The sequence below is a fragment of the Leptodactylus fuscus genome, chromosome 11 (assembly GCF_031893055.1).
Source record: "Leptodactylus fuscus isolate aLepFus1 chromosome 11, aLepFus1.hap2, whole genome shotgun sequence".
Taxonomy (NCBI): Eukaryota; Metazoa; Chordata; class Amphibia; order Anura; family Leptodactylidae; genus Leptodactylus; species Leptodactylus fuscus.
In genome coordinates, this window is record NC_134275.1 from 12368664 (window position 1) to 12396371 (window position 27708).

Here is a 27708-nt window from a genome sequence, read left to right on the forward strand (position 1 = left end):
TCTCTCCTGATATTACACATGATGGGGGTTATACTCTCCTGTACACGTGATGGGGGTTATACTCTCCTGATATTACACATGATGGGGGTTGTTACTCTCCTGTACACATGATGGGGGTTATACTCTCCTGATATTACACATGATGGGGGTTGTTACTCTCTTGTACACATGATGGGGGTTATACTCTCCTGTACACATGATGGGGGGTCTCCTGATATTACATGATCGGGATTGTTGCTTCTTTTCTGTTCCTCTCCGGGTTATTATTCCTGTTCTCTCTTCTGCGCTGTGATTTGGCCCCGCCCCTGTCGCCCCCTCCTCTACCGCCCCTCCCACTCAGTGGCCCCGCCCAGTGCGCGCTCCTGTCTGCGGGGACGATCCGGGAATCAGAGCCGCGAGCTCCGGGAGAGAAGAAGAGAAGAGGAGGAGGAAGAGGAGCCGGGGCACAGGCCGGAGGAGAGGCAGCCCGACACCACATACAGCCGACTGCACGGCACCCCCTGATACACACAGCCTGCACCCCCATAGCATACACTGCACCCTCTGTGCACCCCTGATATATACTACACCCTTTGTGCACCCCTGATATACATTGCACCCCTGATATACACTGCACCCTCTGTGCACCTCTGATATACATTGCACCCTCTGTGCACCCCTGATATACACTGCACCTTCTTTGCACCCCTGATATATACTACACCCTTTGTGCACCCCTGATATACATTGCACCCCTGATATACACTGCACCCTCTGTGCACCTCTGATATACATTGCACCCTCTGTGCACCCCTGATATATACTGCACCCTTTGTGCACCCCTGATATACATTGCACCCCTGATATACACTGCACCCTCTGTGCACCCCTGATATATACTGCACCTTCTGTGCACCCCTGATATACATTGCACCCCTGATATACATTGCACCCCTGATATATACTGCACCTTCTGTGCACCCCTGATATACATTGCACCCCTGATATACACTGCACCCTCTGTGCACCCCTAATTTACACTGCACCCTCTGTACACACCACAGTTGGCACAGATCTGCCTCTCTCCACGGTCCCCTTCAGTGCAGACAATACCCTCTGCCCCCGTGCCATGCGGTGCCCGGCTGTGTGATCTCCCTGCTGTGCTGCCCGCTGGAGGTATTGTGCTGCCAGCATGGAGGAGTGGAGGCAGTGCGGCCGCTGGCTGATAGACTGTAAGGTGCTCCCCCCGGACCACAGGGTGGTGTGGCCCTCTGCGGTGGTGTTTGATTTGGCGCAGGCTCTCCGCGATGGCGTCTTGCTGTGCCAGCTGCTCCACAACCTGTCCCCGGGATCCATCGACCTCAAGGACATCAACTTCAGGCCTCAGATGTCACAGGTATGGGGGAGGGGGGTATCCCTGGGGGGCTGCTGTCTTTGTGTCATCTGGCTGCATGGTCGCTGCTAATGTCTTCCTGTTCTGGGTTTGTCCCATCACTGCGAGGTAACCCGCACTCCTGCAGTGCACTCGCTCCTGGCCGCGCTGTTCATTATCCGGTGGCAGGAGTGCTGTGGTGGTAAATGGGTTAATAATGGCAAACGGGGCCGCTCGCCGCTCAGCAGACGGGGTCAGGGGGACTTTTGCTACTTGTCATATGATGTCATAGTTTTAAACTGGATGCAATATGGTGGGAAGACAATAGGTGAAGTCGCCGTTACCCGCTATGCCTGCGTCACCGAGAACATAGTGACTTGGAATCACTCGTCCTGCTCATAGGAAACGCCAATCCTGAGCACCAGATTTGTAACCAATGACTTGTGACCGTGACAGAAGTCGCCGCGATTGTCCGTGATGTTTCCATTCATTCTAAGGGAAGATAAGTTGCACAAAAGTGGTCATGTGACTCCTGACACGGCTCTCTTTTTTGTGATCTGGAGACCCCCTGTGTCGAGTCGGGGAGGGGGGGGGGGGTCTCCTTGGTCCGCTCCCCTCATCTGTGGGATGTTCCATGTGAGCGGGGAACGGTACAACACAGTGATGGAGGAACCGTAGACCTGTCATGTGACCCCAGATACACTCGGCAGGACATGAGATGGAGTTGTATTGGGGTAACTCATGGCTGACACTCGCGCTCCCTGTCCACCGGGGTGATGTATCCGATCATCCTTAGATACAATTTCTGTCTCCAGGCAGGACGGTAGTGCGGGCTGATTGTATGTATTTCCTCGTAGTCGCACTGACCGCGTCGTGGAGCTTCATTGTTTGTACTCGAGTCTTCTTGCTGTGATAGTTATTTTTGGGGTTCAGTGGCCAATAAGAGGTCAGGAGCCTAGGAAAGCTGGGTGAGGACCCCTGGAGTGGTGCTGGGGGAGGGACGGTTCGGTTGTTTCACTATCTCGCACCTGTGACTTGATGCAAATTGTTCTCACTTCTTTTTTCCTGATGAGTTTCCTGGGTGAGTGAAGCATATGAGCTGCGCCGCGGCCTTGTTGCCGCCATAGTGCGGGGCCCCAGACGTTGCGCTCACTCGCCACTGTGCACACTTGTTTGGTTACTCCCAGCCTGTCTGATGTATTGGCTGCCCTGCGAACTGTAACAAACCCTCAGCTGTGAGCAGGATCAAGGTCACTTAAGGTTATAGGAGTTAAAGATTGGGGACCCCTCCTCGTATAGTGCCCTCTCCACTACATATGTCACTTTTCATCATGGTGGTTTGACCCCCTGGCAGGCGACTGTCCCCCCCGCACTCTCTTGAGCCGGATTTGGGGAGATTTCGGACTTTTCACTAATTTCATCTCGTTAATTTTTTCAATATTTTTACTTTGATAAACCTGCTGAGGCCGCGACTGTGGACGAGACCCCGATGATTAGCCACAGGATCCTGATGTGGTAGTGGGCCACCTGCTCTTAAAGGGATTGTCCATCTGCACAAACACTAATTGACATAGATTAAAGGGATTCATCATCCCCAGGATCTCTCCCACTCCCCTTATTTGCTGGTGTAGGGCGGCCATAGTGGACGGAGGGTCTCGTGTCAGTGTAAGCTTATAGCTGAGAAAATCAACTGTTACTGCATATGCAAATGAGATGTCCAGTGCACTGGGGGTGGGGCCACACCTGACGGAGCACCCCTTATCTTTTGTGGCGGTCACCCACTGCTCCCTAAAACAATAGATTGACAAATCACACAGGAAGACTGACAGGAGGAGTAGCCAAAGGACCATGACAGACTGACGCTGGGGGATACAGGGTAATGACAGACTGACACTCGGGGTACAGGGTAATGACAGGCTGACACTCGGGGTACAGGGTAATGACAGGCTGACACTTGGGGTACAGGGTAATGACAGGCTGACACTCGGGGTACAGGGAAATGACAGACTGACACTCGGGGTACAGGGAAATGACAGACTGACACTCGGGGTACAGGGTAATGACAGGCTGACACTCGGGGTACAGGGTAATGACAGGCTGACACTCGGGGTACAGGGTAATGACAGACTGACACTCGGGGTACAGGGTAATGACAGGCTGACACTCGGGGTACAGGGTAATGACAGGCTGACACTCGGGGTACAGGGAAATGACAGACTGACACTCGGGGTACAGGATAATGACAGGCTGACACTCGGGGTACAGTATAGTGACAGGTTGACACTCGGAGTACAGGATAATGACAGGGTGACACCCGGGGTACAGGATAATGACAGGCTGACACTCGGGGTACAGGGTAATGACAGGCTGACACTCGGGGTACAGGGTAATGACAGGCTGACACTCGGGGTACAGGGTAATGACAGGCTGACACTCGGGGTACAGGGTAATGACAGACTGACACTCGGGGTACAGTATAGTGACAGGTTGACACTCGGAGTACAGGATAATGACAGGTTGACACTCGGGGGACAGGGTAATGACAGGCTGATATTTGGGGTACAGGATAATGACAGGCTGACACTGGGGGTACAGGGTAATGACAGGCTGATATTTGGGGTACAGGATAATGACAGGCTGACACTCGGGGTACAGGATAATGACAGGCTGACACTCGGGGTACAGGATAATGACAGGCTGATACTCGTGTACAGGATAATGACAGGCTGACACTCGAGGTACAGGGTAATGACAGGCTGACACTCGGGGTACAGGATAATGACAGGCTGACACTCGAGGTACAGGGTAATGACAGGCTGACACTCGGGGTACAGTATAATGACAGGCTTGGTGTCTTCTCCCTGTTCAGTGGTTTGTGGGTGCAGTCAGATAAGTTTTGTTACCCCCAGAATTGGTGTGGACGGAGTTCAGGTGTGGTCGATGCTGTTGCCATGGAGATGCCCTGGAGCGGTGTCCGTGTACTCACTGTGATATCTCAGACTGACGCCACTGGTTGCTGTGGCTGTCCGGCTCGAGGTCAGCACATTCGGTGTCATGTTATGGGGTGTAAACGTGGGGCTGTGATTTTGTGATATAGTGTCAGAAGTGCTTATGTTTGAGGAGCTTGTTGTGGGGGGTCTCAGGGGTACGCAGAGGTATGGTGGAGGGGTGCACGGCGGTATGATGGAGGGGTGCACAGAGGTATGATGGAGGGGTGCACGGCGGTATGATGGAGGGGTGCACAGAGGTATGATGGAGGGGTGCACAGAGGTATGATGGAGGGGTGCACGGCGGTATGATGGAGGGGTGCACAGAGGTATGGTGGAGGGGTACGCGGAGGTATGGTGGTGGAGGGTTCACGGGCGCATTCAGATGATTGGGGAATACTTGTGAATATTCACCCTGCCTCATCAGCAATGAGGGAATATGGGGCGAAATCCTTAGATTTACTTTCTTGTCGGTCTGACCGTGGGGTCGGGGGGGGGGGGGGTGATCGGACGGGTAATTACTGATCACTGTGACATCTGGTGCAGGATAAAGCGGCTTAGACCGGACATCGATACGGAGAAAGTCATTACGTGTTCATGTCAAGTGGAATTAGCCCCAAATCCGATAAACTGCGGCTCACGGTCCTGGAGGGGGAGGGGCAGATATTTAACGCTTCGCGCTTCATTTTGGGGGAGTATAATTTCCTTTTTATGCCGGATCTGTATTTTATCCACCTGTACAGCGCCCTCCTGAGGTCACATGACAGTCTGTGACATTGTCTGTCCATCTCCCAGGCTCCTGAATGGTAGGACTGCCATGCAGCACCCAGTAGTGGGGGAGGGGTGGATCCTCCAGAATCAGGCTCAGTTCCTGGTGTGTACTGGGGCAGTGGGTGCGTTGTACGTCGCCTCTCGCTGACTTTTTGCCCCCATCTACATTCCAGAAAAAAAAAAAATATCTGAACTTCCTTGTAGTGGAGAAATCACCAGGCCGTGCAGGGTGGGTGGCGAGTGGAGTCGGCGTCATTGGGAAGGAAAACAATCTAAGTAAGAGGAATGAGAAAAATGTAGATTCATGTGATAAGCAAAGCCTCCCGCTGCAGGAGTAGAATGCAAGAGCTTCTGTACAGACTGACACACACTCCCAGGTGCCACGTGATCTCGAGCTCTGGTGGGCGTCCATATTGTCCTGCGTTGCTATGTGCCGCACCGACGGTTTGCAGATTCTCTCCACATTGATATGGCGATGATTCAGGATTAATATGTAAACATTCCTGGTCATGTGATAGTGGATCGCCACATCTCCTCCTGCCGCCATCTTTATGTCAGGAGTCAACTGATACATAAAATCTGTTCCCGCAGCTCCTAAGCAATGGCGCGTGAAGGAAAGTCGCCATGTGGGATGCGATATTGTATCCATGGTGACCCCCCCCCCCCCCTTACAAGGTGTTCCCACTAATCTGCTAGGGGCCTCTTATTCCTATATTTTCGGACTGCTCTGTCATGGCGGCAGGTGAGCGCTCACTCATAGATCTGCGGGTGTGCTGGGCACTGAGGAGTCAGCTGGCATGGCCGGAGATCTGTGCCCTCTGGTAGGGCCGGAGCTGAGAGATGTCATCCAGACAATACATTGGCCATTATCACCCAGCAGGACTGGGGCTGAGTCCGTCTTGGCCACAGGTGATGAGTACAGACTTAACTGAGAAGTGCGGACTCTGGCCTCAGCACTGCCCACAGGTGAACTGGTTCTGTGCCCCCCTGGTGAAGCTGCCCCTGTCTCATGTTGCCCCCGTTAAGCAGATACCCCCTAGTGGTTTCTCAGCAGTTTTATCACCCAGCTTTCCCACACCAGCTCTTGATGACTCTACACTTTGTGCTTGTGGATGTTTGGCTTTCAGGAGTCGAGGAAAGCTGAATGAATGTAGTAGGGGCCATGTTGGGACCAGCAACATGTTAAAGGAATATGAGGCTGCAGCTCCAGAGATGACACCCCAGATTTACCTATTGCGACTTGCAAAAGTATTCACATCCCTCGACCTGAGTCATCATTTGTCACCGAACAACCACAAACTGAAATGACCAACACAAAGTATCAGAGAATTGTGGAAGGAAAGTGCTAGAAAGTTCTTACATTGTAATCCAATAAACATCTGACAAGTGACGTGCAAAAGTCTTCATCCCCCCCCCCCCCCCCCCCCCCCCCGTACTCAGATACAATCCAGTGCACACAATTGTCTTCAGGAGTCACTGAATGAGTCAATAGATGAGTCCGGCTGTGTGTAATGTAGTCTCGTGTGTGTATATATATATATATATATATACATATATACACACACACGGTCTATAAAGTAAGTACACAACATGATGGGGCAGACTGTAACCGGTACAGGAAGCGTTTTCTATTAATGAACATGAGACCAGACGGTTGCGGCGCTGCAGGTAGAGCGAAACCGTGACTGTAAGCTTGTCATTGTGATTGTGACAGTAATTCTTGTGGGGACATGTGAAGTCCATTGTGTACGTAACACCTGTGCCAACCCGCGAAGAGCTCGTGAGCCGCATCCAGGCTGCGTTGGTCGTGGTGAGGGCTATGCCAGGAGTCTGTGAGCGGCTGCGGCAATCCATCTCCCGGCGTTGCACTGCTTACATCTGGGAAAGCACCAGCACTTCCAGCAATTCTTGTAATAAGTAACACTGATTAAACGGATTTACCTTTAAAGCACTTTTTCTTCTTCGTTTTTCCTTTCACATGATGCAGTGAGGGATAGAAACCGACATCTTGATACCTGCAGCGCCGCAACCATGCATGTCCGGTCACGTGTGCATTAATAAAAACCGCATCATATACCGGCTAAAGTCCGCCCTGTCATGTTGTGTACTTTCTGGACCCCCTTCTATATGTTCTGTGAAGGCCTCAGTGGTTTGATAGAGGACACTAGTAAACAAACAGCATCATGAAGACCAAGGAACTCACCAGACAGCTCAGAGATAAAGTTGTGGAGAAGTGTAAAGCAGGGTCAGGGTGCAGGATAATGACAGGCTGACACTCTGGGTACAGGATAATGACAGGCTGATACTTGGGGTACAGGATAATGACAGGCTGACACTCGGGGTACGGGGTAATGACAGGCTGATACTCGGGGTACAGGGTAATGACAGGCTGACACTCGGGGTACGGGATAATGACAGGCTGACACTCGGGGTACGGGGTAATGACAGGCTGATACTTGGGGTACAGGATAATGACAGGCTGATACTCGGGGTACAGGGTAATGACAGGCTGACACTCTGGGTACAGGATAATGACAGGCTGACACTCGGGGTACAGGGTAATGACAGACTGACTCGGGGTACGGGGTAATGACAGGCTGATACTCGGGGTACAGGATAATGACAGGCTGATACTCGGGGTACAGGATAATGACAAGCTGACACTCGGGGTACAGGATAATGACAAGCTGACACTCGGGGTACAGGGTAATAACAGGCTGACACTCGGGGTACAGGATAATGACAGGCTGACACTCGGGGTACAGGGTAATGACAGGCTGATATTTGGGGTGCAGGATAATGACAGGCTGACACTTGGGGTGCAGGATAATGACAGGCTGACACTTGGGGTGCAGGATAATGACAGGCTGATACTTGGGGTGCAGGATAATGACAGGCTGACACTGGGGGTACAGGGTAATGACAGGCTGACACTTGGGGTGCAGGATAATGACAGGCTGATACTTGAGGTGCAGGATAATGACAGGCTGACACTCGGGGTACAGGGTAATGACAGGCTGATACTTGGGGTACAGGATTTTACATGGTTTTCATCTTCTCCCGTTTTGGGGGTACAGTCAATGACTTACAGGATGGCCTGGTGATGGCGCTGTTCTTCTTAGTGGTCTTCCTGTTACTATGGTGATTGTCTCCCTCTATATCATTAGATCTGCCATGTCTTCTCCTCGGACTCTCAGCCGCCATGTTCGGGTCTTTGGGGCGGACGCTCTCCGCTGCTCGTCTTCCATTCCTTCCCGCCATCTTGGCCTGATCTGGGACTTGTGCTTATGTATGTCACAGGGAAATGATGACACTAGAGATGTGATCAAATTCGGGAAGATGATAAAATCCCAAGTCTGGGGGGTCATTTCCATGAAGAAAGTCTCTGATCTGATGAAATCCTTGAAGTGTTTGAGTGAATGCTGAGAAAATCTTGTGTAAGATAGGAGAAGTGTTTAATTAGTAACGCCGCGTTATTAGCGCTAGTTCACACATAGTTATTGGGTCCGGATTTTGACTCAAAATCCGGGTAAAAAAACTGCTTCCCATTGATTTCAACAGGAGCCGGTCATTTCCGTTTTCTGCGAGCGGTATTTTACCACGATCTGCCCTATCTCGACGCGTATTCTGCGTCCGCGTTAAGACACTCCCTCCGGACCGGGTCCATTCATTTGGGCCTAATCCAGAGCAGAATGCCGTGACAGTCGCGGCTAGCCGTGGGAGGCGTTTTCTGATCCGGATTCTGAGACGGCTTCCCGTGGCCAAATCCCCCCCTTGTGTGACCCGGCCTCCGGGGGGAGTGATAACAAGAGAAGCCCAGAGCTGAGCGAGTCCTGACTTATCGCATCATTTCCCTCAAACACTTCAGGGATTTCATCAGATCAGCGACTTTCTTCAGGGAAATGGCCGCACAGACTTGGGCTTTTCTTCCGCAGTGTCGTCACTTCCCTGCGACCTACAGACGGTATAATCCGGTGACCACAGAGACAAGTCTCTGCTGCTGAGAACTACAACTCCCAGCATGGCCTGGGGTATCTGAGAGGTTTGTGGGCGTCTCCCTGTTATCCAGAGCAACCAATCACAGTGCGATTCTTCTTCTTCAGCTGCCGTGGTAAAGTGAAAGCTGCGCTGTGATTGGTTGTCCTGGGTTGCCAGGTGACAGCTGAGGCCTGGGCCAGGATGAAGATGGCGGCCATGCTGCTCGCCCACTAATCCTAATCACATAGTGGCGAGACTGCGGCCTGGAAATAAAGGACGGCGAATATTAGACGTGCGAGGGATCTCCCTCCTGAATACGGCAGCTGGCGGCGATCGTGTTGGCTCCATCTCCTCCTTAATACCAGGTTTGTGGCTCTTGCTGCGCGTTGTCAGACGTACGGGCTGATATTTTGTCGCGTACGGTTGTCATATTTGTTTTTATTCTAGGAGTCGCCGTCTTCGTGGTGGCGCTCTGGGTCTGAGCCGCCTGCAGGATTATCCCAGGTCAGGGATTAGTTTCTGCAGCAGTCACATGTGCCGTCAATGTGCTGCGCTCCCCAGGACGCCGCGCAGCCGATTATTGTCATGTGACCTGCAGATTATTGATCAATTGGCGCCGCCTGTCTGTCAAGCAGTGATGGATGACGTGTCATACTGTCTGCATCTGAGCCTGGGAAAGCTGTGTGATGATTCCAGCTCCCCCCACAGAGGTTGTCATCCAGCTTTTTCAGGGTCCTGAATGGTTAGTCAGCCTAGACTTGGGAATACATTCTCCTCTATGGATTGCTAGCTCTTGGGTCCAGGTTGCAGGGCTGTGATTGGCGCAGCTCGTGCGCGAGGTCAGGTCGCGGCTGTTTATCTGTTACACTTCCGCAGCCTCAATATTGTCTCCTAGCGACCGGCGCTGCTCGGATGGCGTTCATGATGGTGTCGGAAGCCGGATGACGGGTGACTGATCCTTGGGATGACTGCAGATCTAGGCAATGAGCCAGGAAACATGGATGCCGGCCAAGTCTGCTGTGTGGGCCTTCCCGAAAATCCCTCCATCCAGGAAGCAGAAGGATCTGAGGGCGGGCAGCGTCTCCTCCCTCCGAATATCCTCCCAGGCTGCCTGGAATTCCCAGGATTTCTTGTTGTGTTATCCCAGATCCCCCCCCCCCCCCATAGATGGCGCCAGGTAATATATAGAAATGGCGCTCGTCTCCTATAGGTGGCGCCAGGTAATATATAGAAATGGCGCTCGTCTCCTGTAGGTGGCGGCAGGTAATATATAGAAATGGCGCTCGTCTCCTATAGGTGGCGCCAGGTAATATATAGAAATTGCGCTCGTCTCCTGTAGGTGGCGGCAGGTAATATATAGAAATGGCGCTCGTCTCCCATAGATGGCGCCAGGTAATATATAGAAATGGCGCTCGTCTCCTATAGGTGGCGCCAGGTAATATATAGAAATGGCGCTCGTCTCCTATAGGTGGCGCCAGGTAATATATAGAAATGGCGCTCGTCTCCTGTAGGTGGCTGCAGGTAATATATAGAAATGGCGCTCGTCTCCTATAGGTGGCGGCAGGTAATATATAGAAATGGCGCTCGTATCCTATAGGTGGCGCCAGGTAATATATGGAAATGGCGCTCGTCTCCTATAGATGGCGGCAGGTAATATATGGAAATGGCGCTCGTCTCCTATAGATGGCGGTAGGTAATATATCGAAATGGCGCTCGTCTCCTATAGGTGGCGCCAAGTACTATATAGAAATGGCGCCCGTCTCCTATAGATGGCGGCAGGTAATATATAGAAATGGCGCTCGTCTCTTATAGATGGCGGCAGGTAATATATAGAAATGGCGCTCGTCTCCTATAGATGGCGGCAGGTAATATATAGAAATGGGGCTCGTCTCCTGTAGGTGGCGGCAGGTAATATATAGAAATGGCGCTCGTCTCCTATAGGTGGCGGCAGGTAATATATAGAAATGGCGCTCGTCTCCTATAGGTGGCGGCAGGTAATATATAGAAATGGCGCTCGTCTCTTATAGGTGGCGCCAGGTAATATATAGAAATGGCGCTCGTCTCCTATAGGTGGTGGCAGGTAATATATAGAAATGGCGCTCGTCTCCTATAGGTGGCGGCAGGTAATATATAGAAATGGCGCTCGTCTCCTATAGGTGGCGCCAGGTAATATATAGAAATGGCGCTCGTCTCCTATAGGTGGCGCCAGGTAATATATAGAAATGGCGCTCGTCTCCTATAGGTGGCGGCAGGTAATATATAGAAATGGCGCTCGTCTCCTATAGGTGGCGGCAGGTAATATATAGAAATGGCGCTCGTCTCCTATAGGTGGCGGCAGGTAATATATAGAAATGGCGCTCGTCTCCTATAGGTGGCGCCAGGTAATATATAGAAATGGCGCTCATCTCCTATAGGTGGCGCCAGGTAATATATAGAAATGGCGCTCGTCTCCTATAGGTGGCGCCAGGTAATATATAGAAATGGCGCTCGTCTCCTATAGGTGGTGGCAGGTAATATATAGAAATGGCGCTCGTTTCCTATAGGTGGCGGCAGGTAATATATAGAAATGGCGCTCGTCTCCTATAGGTGGCTGCAGGTATTATATAGTAATGGCGCCGCCGGTAACGCTTTATTCACACTTTGGTCTTCAGCTTACATTTCAGTAATGGCGGGCAGTGGCGATCTCGTGTCCTCGCCCAGAGCTCTGAGGTGTTCGGTGTCTTTTCCCCGGGGGCAGAGTTCTCCTTTATGACTGGTGTAAAGGTCGTCACTCCTGGCGCTGCCTCACGGTATATTTCATTTCTTCCTGTTCAACTGGTTAGAAGAAGATTCCCCAGAAGTCACCTGAGAGCAAAGTCCTGAGTAGTCGCCAAATACCGAGAGAGACTGCGGAGAGGTCACCGAGAGGCACAGCTGACCCCAAACCAGCACTCCTGAAATACTCTGTACTGCTAGGACCCTGCTCCTCCACTATGTAACTCCCACCCTCTGACCTCCTCTATAAGATCAGCACACTCCTCTCCTGAAATCCTCTGTACTGCTGGGACCCTGCTCCTCCCACTATGTAACTCTCTTTCTGTGACCTCTATAAGATCAGCACACTCCTCTCCTGAAATCCTCTGTACTGCTGGGACCCTGCTCCTCCCACTATGTAACTCTCACCCTGTGACCTCCTCTATAAGGTCAGCACACTGGTCTTCTGAAATCCTCTGTGCTGCTGTGTATTTTGTTCTGTTATACTAACGCGCCCCCCCCCCCCGCTCTGCTCCTTCCCATGATGCCCTGCAGTCATTGCGCCCCCCGCAGGACATTATTATTATTAGCAGGTTTCGCTCTTTTTCTACATTTAATGATTTTCTCACAGTTTGTGGTGAATTAATTCAAGGACACAGAGTTTGGCGGCTCCTGAGAGTCACATGACTACAAGCAGGGCTCCTATTGGTCGTTCGAGGTCAATAGCCTTCAGTGTCCTCAATCTCCTTGCAGAATCACCACATAACCCTGCTCGGTCGATTGGAGGCCCCAGAAATAACCCTTTATATTCCACATTGTCCTTATAGTGGAGACCTGCTGGTAGTCGTTGCTTGCCTTATACTCCGGTCAAACCCACAGCTGCAGTCACTATTCTGAATAGAGGTGACAGTGATCCTGGCCTAGTCCTGCTCACACAGCTGAGGTTTTGTACCTGTTGTGTCTGGACCATGCTCTGTGAGATACAGCAGCTGTCTGATGGTTTGTTACAGTGTATCAGTCTAATAATAATTGATGAGGCTGAGCGGTTACAGTGATGGTGACGACCTCCTCCCCCCACCTTAGCACCGGGCGCTGGTGATTGGGAGGGGCATCTATTCTATAGGGTCATGGCCATAGTCCGTAGTGGCACTTAGTGTGGGATGGCGAACAACCCTCCATGTTACACCGTCCCCCACCATCGCCATGTAGCCTGGAGTTAAAGGGCCGGCGCAGTCTCCTGAAGCCAACTGATAGACGTTGTTTCCTACTGTCAACTTTAAAACCTCCGCCTTCTGCTTGTCACTGGTGAGGGTTTGTTACAGTGTACCTTGTGTGGTTTAAGCTCTCCAGTATCTAGGGTCGGGGTGGTGGGTTGTGTGGGGTGTAATCTCTCCAGTATCCAAGGTTGGGGTGGCGGGCTGTGTGCGGTGTAATCTCTCCAGTATTCGGGGTCGGGGTGGTGGGTCGGGGTGGTGTGCGGTGTAATCTCTCCAGTATCCAGGGTCGGGGTGGCGGGCTGTGTGCGGTGTAATCTCTCCAGTATCCGGGGTCGGGGTGGCGGGCTGTGTGCGGTGTAATCTCTCCAGGATCCAGGGTCTGGGTGGTGGGCTGTGTGCGGTGTAATCTCTCCAGTATCCGGGGTCGGGGGGGCGGGCTGTGTGTGGTGTAATCTCTCCAGTATCTGGGGTCGGGGTGGCGGGCTGTGTGTGGTGTAATCTCTCCAGTATCCGGGGTATGGGTGGCGGGCTGTGTGCGGTGTAATCTCTCCAGTATCCAGGGTCTGGGTGGCGGGCTGTGTGCGGTGTAATCTCTCCAGTATCCGAGGTCGGGGTGGCAGGCTGTGTGCGGCGTAATCTCTCCAGTATCCAAGGTCGGGGTGGCGGGATGTGTGCGGCGTAATCTCTCCAGTATCCAAGGTCAGGGTGGCGGGCTGTGTGCGGTGTAATCTCTCCAGTGTCCAGGGTCGGGGTGGCGGGCTGTGTGCGGTGTAATCTCTCCAGTATCCGGGGTCGGGGTAGCGGGCTGTGTGTGGTGTAATCTCTCCAGTATCCAAGGTCTGGGTGGCAGGCTTTGTGCGGCGTAATCTCTCCAGTATCCAGGGTCGGGGTGGCGGGCTGTGTGGTGGGCTGTGTGCGGTATAATCTATCCAGGGTCGGGGTGGCAGGCTGTGTGGTGGGCTGTGTGCGGTGTAATCTCTCCAGTATCCAGGGTCGGGGTGGCGGGCTGTGTGCGGTGTAATCTCTCCAGTATCCGGGGTCGGGGTGGCGGGCTGTGTGGTGGGCTGTGTGCGGTGTAATCTATCCAGGGTCGGGGTGGCAGGCTGTGTGGTGGGCTGTGTGCGGTGTAATCTCTCCAGTATCCAAGGTCTGGGTGGCGAGCTTTGTGCAGCGTAATCTCTCCAGTATCCGGGGTCGGGGTGGCGGGCTGTGTGCGGTGTAATCTCTCCAGTATCCGGGGTCGGGGTGGCGGGCTGTGTGCGGTGTAATCTCTCCAGTATCTGGGGTCGGGGTGGCGGGCTGTGTGCGGCGTAATCTCTCCAGTATCCAGGGTCGGGGTGGCGGGCTGTGTGCGGTGTAATCTCTCCAGTATCCGGGGTTGGGGTGGCGGGCTGTGTGCGGTGTAATCTCTCCAGTGTCCAGTGGTGGTCTGTGTGCGGTGTAATCTCTCCAGTATCCGGGGTCGGGGTGGCGGGCTGTGTGCGGTGTAATCTCTCCAGTATCCGGGGTCAGGGTGGCGGGCTGTGTGCGGCGTAATCTCTCCAGTATCCAGGGTTGGGGTGGCGGGCTGTGTGCGGTGTAATCTCTCCAGTATCCGGGGTCGGGGTGGCGGGCTGTGTGTGGCGGTGTAATCTCTCCAGTATCCGGGGTCGGGGTGGCGGGCTGTGTGCAGTGTAATCTCTCCAGTATCCGGGGTCGGGGTGGCGGGCTGTGTGCGGCGTAATCTCTCCAGTATCCAGGGTTGGGGTGGCGGGCTGTGTGCGGTGTAATCTCTCCAGTATCCGGTGGCGGGCTGTGTGTGGCGGTGTAATCTCTCCAGTATCCGGGGTCGGGGTGGCGGGATGTGTGCGGCGTAATCTCTCCAGTATCCGGGGTCGGGGTGGCGGGCTGTGTGCGGTGTAATCTCTCCAGTATCCGGGGTCGGGGTGGCGGGCTGTGTGCGGTGTAATCTCTCCAGTATCCGGGGTCGGGGTGGCGGGCTGTGTGGCGGCGTAATCTCTCCAGTATCCGGGGTCGGGGTAGCGGGCTGTGTGCGGTGTAATCTCTCCAGTATCCGGGGTCGGGGTGGCGGGCTGTGTGCGGCGTAATCTCTCCAGTATCCAGGGTCGGGGTGGCGGGCTGTGTGCGGTGTAATCTCTCCAGTATCCGGGGTTGGGGTGGCGGGCTGTGTGCGGTGTAATCTCTCCAGTATCCGGGGTTGGGGTGGCGGGCTGTGTGCGGTGTAATCTCTCCAGTGTCCAGTGGTGGTCTGTGTGCGGTGTAATCTCTCCAGTATCCGGGGTTGGGGTGGCGGGCTGTGTGCGGTGTAATCTCTCCAGTATCCAGGGTCGGGGTGGCGGGCTGTGTGCGGTGTAATCTCTCCAGTATCCGGGGTTGGGGTGGCGGGCTGTGTGCGGTGTAATCTCTCCAGTGTCCAGTGGTGGTCTGTGTGCGGTGTAATCTCTCCAGTATCCGGGGTCGGGGTGGCGGGCTGTGTGCGGTGTAATCTCTCCAGTATCCGGGGTCGGGGTGGCGGGCTGTGTGTGGCGGTGTAATCTCTCCAGTATCCGGGGTCGGGGTGGCGGGCTGTGTGCGGTGTAATCTCTCCAGTATCCGGGGTCGGGGTGGCGGGCTGTGTGCGGCGTAATCTCTCCAGTATCCGGGGTCGGGGTGACGGGCTGTGTGCGGCGTAATCTCTCCAGTATCCGGTGTCGGGGTGGCGGGCTGTGTGCGGCGTAATCTCTCCAGTATCCGGGGTCGGGGTGGCGGGCTGTGTGCGGTGTAATCTCTCCAGTATCCGGGGTCGGGGTGGCGGGCTGTGTGCGGCGTAATCTCTCCAGTATCCAGGGTCGGGGTGGCGGGCTGTGTGCGGTGTAATCTCTCCAGTATCCGGGGTTGGGGTGGCGGGCTGTGTGCGGTGTAATCTCTCCAGTGTCCAGTGGTGGTCTGTGTGCGGTGTAATCTCTCCAGTATCCGGGGTTGGGGTGGCGGGCTGTGTGCGGTGTAATCTCTCCAGTGTCCAGTGGTGGTCTGTGTGCGGTGTAATCTCTCCAGTATCCGGGGTCGGGGTGGCGGGCTGTGTGCGGTGTAATCTCTCCAGTATCCGGGGTCGGGGTGGCGGGCTGTGTGTGGCGGTGTAATCTCTCCAGTATCCGGGGTCGGGGTGGCGGGCTGTGTGCGGTGTAATCTCTCCAGTATCCGGGGTCGGGGTGGCGGGCTGTGTGCGGCGTAATCTCTCCAGTATCCGGGGTCGGGGTGACGGGCTGTGTGCGGCGTAATCTCTCCAGTATCCGGTGTCGGGGTGGCGGGCTGTGTGCGGCGTAATCTCTCCAGTATCCGGGGTCGGGGTAGCGGGCTGTGTGGCGGTGTAATCTCTCCAGTATCCAGGGTTGGGGTGGCGGGCTGTGTGGCGGTGTAATCTCTCCAGTATCCGGGGTCGGGGTGGCGGGCTGTGTGGCGGCTGGCATCTGCTACCCCTGAGGCTGCTGCCGCTTCCTGCGTCTCTGCTCCAATTAGACTATTTCAGGTTACCTGCTGGTCATTGGCAGTATGTATTATTCATGAGCGCAGCTCTGAGGCTCAGGTCTATGTGCTGGGGCTCAGAGGGGGCCATTTCCCCCTACTCATTACTTACAGCCCCCTTGATATTTTTGTCTTAGTTGTCGCATCATTTGCATTTTTATCTTCAGGTCTTCACTTCCTCTATTTTTTAACCCCTTGCAGCCTGACTTGCTTCTTACTAGGGCTGGGGGACCCCTGTGACATGTAAGGACGCAGCGCCACCCACAGGCCATATGACCTGACACCTTGTACCCAGCGCTGCTCCAAGGTGTCCTGGCAGATTATAAGCTCATGGATGACGCTGCGCCATTGTTCTCGCCCCTGCTGGGGGTTGTAGTCCGCTTTATTGGGTGGAGTTCTCCTTTAACACTTGTCTGTCTTCTTCCTCCGCAGTTCTTGTGCCTGAAGAATATCCGCACCTTTCTGAAGGTTTGCCACGATAAATTTGGATTACGGAACTGTGACCTTTTTGACCCTTTTGACCTCTTTGATGTTCGGGATTTCGGGAAGGTAAGTGAGTGCTACTTGTCTGGTCATAACAGGGTTAATAAGAGCGTCTTGAGTGTAAGATACAGGGGCCAGGTCATGTGATCTCACCTGTCTCCCTGCCCCCCTTGCTGTAGTCGCTTCCTGGACGCCATGATGGATTTTCAGCATTCGTTTTGCCGTCCTGATCTGACTCACAGCTGCAGCTTGTTACAGTGTATTAGTGCAGGAATGAGCAACAGATTTGTGCTGGGACTAACTTCTCTAATACATTGTAACAGACTCTCAGCTGTGGGAATAGGACCTGATCTAATGCTAGTACCTTCTAATATCTATGTGGACACCTGTGCAGTGATATTTTATAGAGAGATGATACAGCAGAATAGGGAGTTCAGCTCCGGAGCGTGTAGCAGAATAGTGAGTTCAGCTCTGGAGCGTCTAGCAGAATGGCGAGTTCAGCTCCGGCGCGTGTAGCAGAATAGGGAGTTCAGCTCCGGAGCGTGTAGCAGAATAGCGAGTTCAGCTCCGGAGCGTGTAGCAGAATAGGGAGTTCAGCTCCGGAGCGTGTAGCAGAATAGCGAGTTCAGCTCCGGAGCATGTAGCAGAATAGGGAGTTCAGCTCTGGAGCATGTAGCAGAATAGGGAGTTCAGCTCTGGAGCATGTAGCAGAATAGCGAGTTCAGCTCTGGAGCGTGTAGCAGAATAGCGAGTTCAGCTCTGGAGCGTGTAGCAGAATAGGGAGTTCAGCTCTGGAGCGTGTAGCAGAATAGCGAGTTCAGCTCCGGAGCGTGTAGCAGAATAGCGAGTTCAGCTCCGGAGCATGTAGCAAAATAGCGAGCGCAGCTCTGCTGCGGGCACACAGTGGCGGAGTCCCGGTATCTCACACCTCTTAGAGCTGCAGCAGTATTTTCGTTGCGCTTCACTTGCTGGCTGTGCGGTTCTCGGCTCTCCACCGCACATCACATTACTTTTAGTCCATTTCCCTCGCCTTATGATGCGGCAGGTTCTCTGTGATGGGACGCTTTGTGTCAGCCCCCCTCCCCCAGTCACAGACAGATGCGCTGACCCCTCCTGACTAGTTCCATCAGCAGCCCTCCTGCTCAGCCTCTCACCCAGCTTTCCCTGCTCTCTAGTGACAGACGCTCTCGCTCTAATGAGCACAGTATGAAGCCTGATGTAATGAGCCGTCTGTGCGCTGCGCTCACCTGGATCACTGCACACCCCCAGCTGCAGCTATTCCTCCTCACCTCCACACACACATGCATGCTTGTTGTAGGCAAGAAATCTCAATGAGGAGAGGGGAGTACACTGCTGCCAGCCCCCTGCTGCTCCCCACACCCCCTCTCGATCCCAGCTGCTCCCCAGTAGATCCCGGCTGCTCCCCACATCCCCTCTCGATCCCTGCTGCTCCCTTCTAGATCTGTGCTGCTCCCCACACCCCTTCTAGATCCCTGCTGCCCCTTCCCTTCAGATGGTGCTTACAGTGTTCAGGCTATATATATATATATATATATATATATATATATATATATATATATATATGGTCTTGGTGACAATAAGAACTGTCAGAGGGATGTTATAATACTGAGGGGGGGCGGAGATTATCATTGACATTCCCCAATTGTGCGGGACGTCTTCCTGCATTCAGAGGGGGATGTATTAACCTTACAATATGTGGCTGCACCCTGTAAGGAGCCCCGCCCCCTGGACTCTTTACTGCACCTGCCCTGGTGAGCTGTCATTGGTCACGTGACGTTCATGTGGTGGGTGCTGCGGATTGGCGCTCCCCTTCCCCGCCGCCTCTGTCCATGTCTGTCAGGGGAGGGCCAGATTATCATTGGGAGCCGTGACCTCTATATATGGATCCCAGGGTCTGTGAAAAGCTGGGTAGCACTGTCTGCACAACCGGACCTAGCAGCGGGTGGAGGAGGGGGGATCCGTTTTACATGTTGATAAGTTGACGGTTGTTAATATGTCCATTTTGCTGCTGTTCTGCGGCGGTGCTGACGGCTCTGCCCCCGGCGTCCTGTGGCCGCTTATCTTAGGCTGGTATCAATCGCCGTTTATGCTGCTTCTGCCGCTATGGAAAACGCCAACGTAAACCCCTCAATAAGAAGACGGTACAAAGACTGCCGCACAATTAGCCTCCAGCAGGTTCCACCACCTGCGCAGGAGACAAAGATTTACTGGAGATTAATAGGATGCGGCGCATATATTAGACGCTTCTCCGCGGACACAGAGTCGCCTGAGCTTCAGCGTTTGCTATGAGAATCTTGCGCTGTATCGTGACATCATTTATTGTCTGTCTGGTAACTTTAGCGCGCACTGGTCTCGGCTACATCATACCATGTAGCTGTGTCATGTGACCCTGAGATGTTTATGTCTCGCTGGTGGTCAGTGACTGCTGGCTCAGATACATTGTGACGACACAGGAGAAATCTGCTGTGTAAAGGCCAGATGGTCAGTCATTGCTCCATTGCCGGGGTCACAGCCGGGCAGCAGATGGACGCCCGGACCTCACCTCCGCCCTCATCACATGACCTGCTGCCCTAGGCTTTCTGAATTCAATGACAAGAGCACAGATAAGACTGACACAAGTAGGCTGTGATGTAGAGGAGCATGGCCGCCCCTGTGAAAACTGTACTCGCAGCCATATTGGCTGACACCCATCTTTCCCATAGTCAGATATGCGTTTCCAGCAACTCCTGTTATTACAGACCTATCTTATCACAGATCTCTCATCTCCCGCAGCGTCTCATTATCTTCACAATGCAGCGGGTAATTATCGAAGCGCCAAGACCGTTATCTGGATGGTAATAATAAGCGTGCTGTAATATTACACGTCTCATAGTGCGGAGATCACAGGAAATGAGCCCCCTGTACAATACAATACCTGGGGGAGGAGGGGGAGGGGGCTCATACAAGATAAGTGTGTAATACATGACAGACCCGACTGCACCAGGCACAGTACACTACAGAGCGCTCCATCTGTACACAGCCTCGCCTTACATGGCGGACCTATTTGGTATCTGTATCAGGTAATAAATATAACCACAAAAATCAGTATTTTATTATAATCGGCAAAAGAAAGAAAAATGAGACCTAATAAAAACAGTTAATATAATAGTATATATATATATAGTAATATGAGTGGAGGTCGCACTGCCGCACAGTATATAGTAATATGAGTGGAGGTCGCACTGCCGCACAGTATATAGTAATATGAGTGGAGGTCGCACTGCCGCACAGTATATAGTAATATGAGTGGAGGTCGCACTGCCGCACAGTATATAGTAATATGAGAGGAGGTCGCACTGCCGCACAGTATATAGTAATATGAGAGGAGGTCGCACTGCCGCACAGTATATAGTAATATGAGAGGAGGTCGCACTGCCGCACAGTATATAGTAATATGAGTGGAGGTCGCACTGCCGCACAGTATATAGTAATATGAGAGGAGGTCGCACTGCCGCACAGTATATAGTAATATGAGAGGAGGTCGCACTGCCGCACAGTATATAGTAATATGAGAGGAGGTCGCACTGCCGCACAGTATATAGTAATATGAGTGGAGGTCGCACTGCCGCACAGTATATAGTAATATGAGAGAAGGTCGCACTGCCGCACAGTATATAGTAATATGAGAGGAGGTCGCACTGCCGCACAGTATATAGTAATATGAGTGGAGGTCGCACTGCCGCACAGTATATAGTAATATGAGAGGAGGTCGCACTGCCGCACAGTATATAGTAATATGAGAGGAGGTCGCACTGCCGCACAGTATATAGTAATATGAGTGGAGGTCGCACTGCCGCACAGTATATAGTAATATGAGAGGAGGTCGCACTGCCGCACAGTATATAGTAATATGAGTGGAGGTCACACTGCCGCACAGTATATAGTAATATGAGAGGAGGTCGCACTGCCGCATAGTATATAGTAATATGAGAGGAGGTCGCACTGCCGCACTGTATATAGTAATATGAGAGGAGGTCGCACTGCCGCACAGTATATAGTAATATGAGTGGAGGTCACACTGCCGCACAGTATATAGTAATATGAGTGGAGGTCGCACTGCCGCACAGTATATAGTAATATGAGAGGAGGTCGCACTGCCGCACAGTATATAGTAATATGAGTGGAGGTCGCACTGCCGCACAGTATATAGTAATATGAGAGGAGGTCGCACTGCCGCACAGTATATAGTAATATGAGAGGAGGTCGCACTGCCGCACTGTATATAGTAATATGAGAGGAGGTCGCACTGCCGCACAGTATATAGTAATATGAGTGGAGGTCGCACTGCCGCACTGTATATAGTAATATGAGTGGAGGTCGCACTGCCGCACTGTATATAGTAATCACACACATGTATAGATAATCAACTATAACAACAGTGTGTGTATGATAGGACATATACAATTGTATGCATTAAATACATATATGTCGATACCTTCAGTACCAAAGGTTGTGGTGTGAGTTGAGGTTGTCTCACACTAAATAGATTAGGTGTCCAAGGGGTTAATACATGGTTGGGGTGTATTACAAATACTCAGAATATAGTCCTTAGTAAGGTAATACAATATCAATCCAAAATAGCTGGAACCCTCAGACATAAGCCTTAGTAGGGAGGTATGATATAAATACAGGGTCCCCCAAACCACCAAAATGTCATTATTAGTAAATGTAGTGAGACTATAAGAGGGGGATATATTGCATCACGTTACCCCCTATAAACACCTCAAAATGGACTCATTTCTGTGTGAGATAAAGTACCTATAAAAGTGACACCACATACAAAACTAGTACAACAAACAATTGTATATCCATGTACTTACCACTGCGACCTCCACTCACAGCACCAACATGTGTTTCGTACCCTGCTTCACCTTACATGTCAGCAGTCGCGTAATAGAGGAACCACAGATGGCAGCAACATATATGGAGGCGCAGCAATAGATTCCTACAGTCGGCCTCTCCTGACATGGCTGATAACAGATAGTAATAGATTGTATTCACCTGTCCTACAGTCGGCCTCTCCTCTCCTGACATGGCTGATAACAGATAGTAATAGATTGTATTCCCTTGTTCTACAGTCGGCCTCTCCTGACATGGCTGATAACAGATAGTAATAGATTGTATTCACCTGTCCTACAGTCGGCCTCTCCTCTCCTGACATGGCTGATAACAGATAGTAATAGATTGTATTCCCCTGTCCTACAGTCAGCCTCTCCTCTCCTGACATGGCTGATAACAGATAGTAATAGATTGTATTCCCCTGTCCTACAGTCGGCCTCTCCTGATATGGCTGATAACAGATAGTAATAGATTGTATTCCCCTGTCCTACAGTCGGCCTCTCCTGATATGGCTGATAACAGATAGTAATAGATTGTATTACCCTGTCCTACAGTCGGCCTCTCCTGATATGGCTGATAACAGTTAGTAATATATTGTATTCTCCTGTCCTACAGTCGGCCTCTCCTGACATGGCTGATAACAGATAGTAATAGATTATATTCCCCTGTCCTACAGTCGGCCTCTCCTGATATGGCTGATAACAGATAGTAATAGATTGTATTCCCCTGTCCTACAGTCGGCCTCTCCTGATATGGCTGATAACAGTTAGTAATATATTGTATTCTCCTGTCCTACAGTCGGCCTCTCCTGACATGGCTGATAACAGATAGTAATAGATTGTATTCCTCTGTCCTACAGTCGGCCTCTCCTCTGCTGACATGGCTGATAACAGAAAGTAATAGATTGTATTCTCTTGTCCTACAGTCGGCCTCTCCTGACATGGCTGATAACAGATAGTAATAGATTGTATTCCCCTGTCCTACAGTCGGCCTCTCCTCTCCTGACATGGCTGATAACAGATAGTAATAGATTGTATTCTCTTGTCCTACAGTCGGCCTCTCCTGACATGGCTGATAACAGATAGTAATAGATTGTATTCCCCTGTCCTACAGTCGGCCTCTCCTCTCCTCTCCTGACATGGCTGATAACAGAAAGTAATAGATTGTATTCTCTTGTCCTACAGTCGGCCTCTCCTGACATGGCTGATAACAGATAGTAATAGATTGTATTCCCCTGTCCTACAGTCGGCCTCTCCTCTCCTGACATGGCTGATAACAGATAGTAATAGATTGTATTCTCTTGTCCTACAGTCGGCCTCTCCTGACATGGCTGATAACAGATAGTAATAGATTGTATTCCCCTGTCCTACAGTCGGCCTCTCCTGACATGGCTGATGACAGATAGTAATAGATTGTATTCTCCTGTCCTACAGTCAGCCTCTCCTGACATGGCTGATAACAGATAGTAATAGATTGTATTCCCCTGTCCTACAGTCGGCCTCTCCTCTCCTCTCCTGACATGGCTGATAACAGACAGTAATAGATTGTATTCCCCTGTCCTACAGTCGGCCTCTCCTGACATGGCTGATAACAGATAGTAATAGATTGTATTCCCCTGTCCTACAGTCGGCCTCTCCTCTCCTGACATGGCTGATGACAGATAGTAATAGATTGTATTCTCCTGTCCTACAGTCGGCCTCTCCTCTCCTGACATGGCTGATAACAGATAGTAATCGATTGTATTCCCCTCTCCTTCAGTCGGCCTCTCCTCTCCTGACATGGCTGATAACAGAGAGCAGTAGATGTGTCAGGGTGCGGCTGGTTGTTGCGGAGTGGTCTATGTGTGCCCGGGCGAGGGTGGCGCTGTGCTCGGTTGGCAGTCTCTTACACTGAGTCTTATCTCCGGGTCTGATGAATGAGTCTTTGTTGGCTGTTGTAGTAACCCCGTCCTTACCGGCTTTGCTGTACAGATAATGGCTCAGACCTCCGGTTCCTGCTGCCGCTCATTTACTTTAACATTTGTACATTGTGAATGGAGTGTGTGTCAGTAACGGCAGGACGTGAAGAGGTTAATGCCCCCCAGCTTACCCCCCTCGCTGTGCCTGCAGTGTATACAGGGGCTGAGTCACCGAGAGCGCTCGCCCCAAACACTGCGCTCTTTCATGGTCACTGATGGAATGGAAGGATCTGCTCAACACTACATCTGGGGCCACTGCTATAGGGGGAAGAGAGCGGTATAGAGAGATATAACACGGAGAGAGCGGTATAGAGAGATGTGACACGGAGAGAGCGGTATAGAGAGATGTGACACGGAGAGAGCGGTATAGAGAGATGTGACACGGAGAGAGCGGTATAGAGAGATGTGACACGGAGAGAGCGGTATAGAGAGATGTGACACGGAGAGAGCGGTATAGAGAGATGTGACACGGAGAGAGCGGTATAGAGCGATATAGAGAGATGTGACACGGAGAGAACAGTATAGAGAGATTACGCAGAGAGAGCAGTATAGAGTGATGTGACACGGAGAGAGCAGTATAGAGAGATGTGACAGAGAGTAGTATAGAGATGTGACAGAGCGGTATAGAGAGATGACACGGAGAGAGCGGTATAGAGAGATGTGACACAGAGAGAGCGGTATAGAGAGATGTGACACAGAGAGAGCGGTATAGAGAGATGTGACGTGGAGAGAGCGGTATAGAGAGATGTGACACAGAGAGAGCGGTATTAGAGAGATGTGACACAGAGAGAGCGGTATAGAGAGATGTGACACAGAGAGAGCGGTATTAGAGAGATGTGACACAGAGAGAGCGGTATAGAGAGATGTGACACAGAGAGAGCGGTATTAGAGAGATGTGACACAGAGAGAGCGGTATTAGAGAGATGTGACACAGAGAGAGCGGTATAGAGAGATGTGACACAGAGAGAGCAGTATAGAGAGATGTGACACGGAGAGAGCAGTATAGAGAGATGTGACACGGAGAGAGCAGTATAGAGAGATGTGACAGAGAGCGGTATTAGAGAGATGTGACACAGAGAGCGGAGTAGAGAGACGTGACACGGATAGCGCGGTATAGAGAGATGTGACACGGAGAGAGCGGTATAGAGAGATGTGACACAGAGAGCGGTATAGAGCGATGACACAGAGAGCGGTATAGAGATGTGACAGAGAGCGGTATAAAGATAAGATAATCCTTTAATAGTCCCACATTGGGGGAATTTCAGAGAGATGACATGGAGAGAGCGGTATAGAGAGATGTGACTGAGAGCGGTATAGAGAGGTGTGACACGGAGCGGTATGTAGAGATTTGACACAGAGAGCGGTATTAGAGAGTTGTGACAGAGAGCGGAGTAGAGAGACGTGACACGGATAAAGCGGTATAGAGAGATGTGACACGGAGAGAGCGGTATTAGAGAGATGTTACACAGAGAGAGCGGTATAGAGAGATGTGACACGGAGAGAGCAGTATAGAGAGATGTGACAGAGAGCGGTATTAGAGAGATGTGACACAGAGAGCGGAGTAGAGAGACGTGACACGGATAGCGCGGTATAGAGAGATGTGACACGGAGAGAGCGGTGTAGAGAGATGTGACACGGAGAGAGCGGTATAGAGAGATGTGACGTTGAGAGAGCGGTATAGAGAGATGTGACACGGAGAGCGGAGTAGAGAGACGTGACACGGATAGAGCGGTATAGAGAGATGTGACACAGAGAGCGGAGTAGAGAGACGTGACACGGATAGCGCGGTATAGAGAGATGTGACACGGAGAGAGCGGTATAGAGAGATGTGACACGGAGAGAGCGGTATAGAGAGATGTGACACGGAGAGAGCGGTATAGAGAGATGTGACACAGAGAGAGCGGTATAGAGAGATGTGACGTGGAGAGAGCGGTATAGAGAGATGTGACACGGAGAGCGGAGTAGAGAGACGTGACATGGATAGAGCGGTATAGAGAGATGTGACACAGAGAGCGGTATAGAGAGATGTGACACAGAGAGCGGTATAGAGAGATGTGACACGGAGAGCGGAGTAGAGAGATGTGACACAGAGAGAGCGGTGTAGAGAGATGTGACACGGAGAGAGCGGTATTAGAGAGATGTGACAGAAAGACTTGCACATATGGGGGTGACCTCTTGGTGGCTGATATTCGCCCTCTGTGTATTAGGTATAGGCAGATGTTTGGGGTCCCCAGGATGGCGCCCCGGGTCCTGTTAGTCTTGGCTGGGCACTCTGGTATAGGACGCTACCCCCGAGCTGACCGCACAATTCACCTCACACCCGGCAGATAATGTCGTCTCTCTGGGCTCTGAGACTCCCAGAATGTAATAAAGAGAGACAGATGTTACCGCTGATCCTGTCCTGCTAGTGATGGTGAGGAGACGCGGGGTGACAGGTCGTGCCCCGCAGTCATACCCAATTTACAGCACAGAGCCGGACGACAGGGCTGCAGTATAAGACTCCATCTTTACCTCCACACTGATGAAAGATGTACGTCAGCGAGACAGAGACTGTGTCTATCAACGTTCTATAATGACAACACCTGCAATGTCATGTGATACAATGTAACGAGATCAGTCAGAAGTGGCAACACCTGCAGTGTCATGTGATACAATGTAACGGGAACTGTCAGCAGTGACAACACCTGCAATGTCATGTGATACAATGTAACGAGATCAGTCAGAAGTGGCAACACCTGCAATGTCATGTGATACAATGTAACGAGATCAGTCAGAAGTGGCAACACCTGCAATGTCATGTGATACAATGTAACGGGAACTGTCAGCAGTGACAACACCTGCAATGTCATGTAATACAATGTAACGAGAACTGTCAGCAGTGACAACACCTGTAATGTCATGTGATACAATGTAATGGGAACTGTCAGCAGTGACAACACCTGTAATGTCATGTGATACAATGTAACGGGAACTGTCAGCAGTGACAACACCTGTAATGTCATGTGATACAATGTAATGAGATCCGTCAGCAGTGACAACACCTGTAATGTCATGTGATACACTGTAATGAGATCCGTCAGCAGTGACAACACCTGTAATGTAATGTGATACAATGTAATGAGATCTATCAGCAGTGACAACACCTGTAATGTAATGTGATACACTGTAATGAGATCCGTCAGCAGTGACAACACCTGTAATGTAATGTGATACACTGTAGCGGTCAGCAGGGACAACACCTGTAATGTAATGTGATACACTGTAATGAGATCCGTCAGCAGTGACAACACCTGTAATGTAATGTGATACACTGTAGCGGTCAGCAGGGACAGCGTCGGATCTTTCTAGTTTGCCCTGTGATGCCCCTCCCACTGGAATCCTCTGTATGTCGCTGCATCTGCGCCAGCACTTAATACAGCGCCACCTGTCAGACCGCAGTGTCGCTGGTGGTCGCTCCCACACTTGTCATTGTCACCTGCTCATTACATGAGGATGAAGGGGCTCATCTGGCGCCACGGCCGGCCGACACTCCGCACAATGAGCCGCATGTATAATGTGATTAGTTGGTGCTATCTCGGGGACGCTTCGGCGAGCACGCCTCTGCCACACTAATGGTCGCTGCACTCTGCTAAATATACAGCGTATGTGCCAGCAGCGGCCCAGGTGGTCTCAAGAATGGGGGCTCGTCTGTGTTATGGGGGGCACTGACCTCCCCTGATGCATGACGCTTTAATAGACAAACAATGGCGCCTGCAGCTTAATAAAAGAGACCGCCGACTTTAACTCCGTCACTGCCTGTTTCTAGTTCTCCCCCTGCTCTTATAGGCTTTG

At 51.8% G+C, this 27708-nt stretch overlaps 1 protein-coding gene and 1 long non-coding RNA gene across 5 annotated transcripts in view; one reads left to right on the plus strand and one right to left on the minus strand.

Moving 5' to 3' along the window:
• Nucleotides 1–635: 635 nt before the first annotated feature.
• On the minus strand, nucleotides 636–1094 carry LOC142185361 (uncharacterized). Of its 2 annotated transcripts, XR_012711864.1 has the most exons (3): nucleotides 997–1071; nucleotides 838–884; nucleotides 636–761 (listed from the first exon to the last, which is right to left on the minus strand). It is a non-coding gene; the product is annotated as an uncharacterized LOC142185361 (long non-coding RNA). The 2 variants fall into 2 exon arrangements; XR_012711863.1 differs by having other exon boundaries at nucleotides 636–884; nucleotides 997–1094.
• VAV2 (vav guanine nucleotide exchange factor 2) overlaps nucleotides 787–27708 on the plus strand; it is a 54791-nt gene continuing 27869 nt past the window's right edge. For all 3 annotated transcript variants that reach the window (XM_075260705.1, XM_075260706.1, XM_075260707.1), the window contains exons 1-2: nucleotides 787–1375; nucleotides 16971–17087. In XM_075260705.1, coding sequence (XP_075116806.1) covers nucleotides 1172–1375; nucleotides 16971–17087 — 321 coding nt within the window. In that variant the 5' untranslated portion in view covers nucleotides 787–1171. The remainder of the gene's footprint in view (nucleotides 1376–16970; nucleotides 17088–27708) is intronic.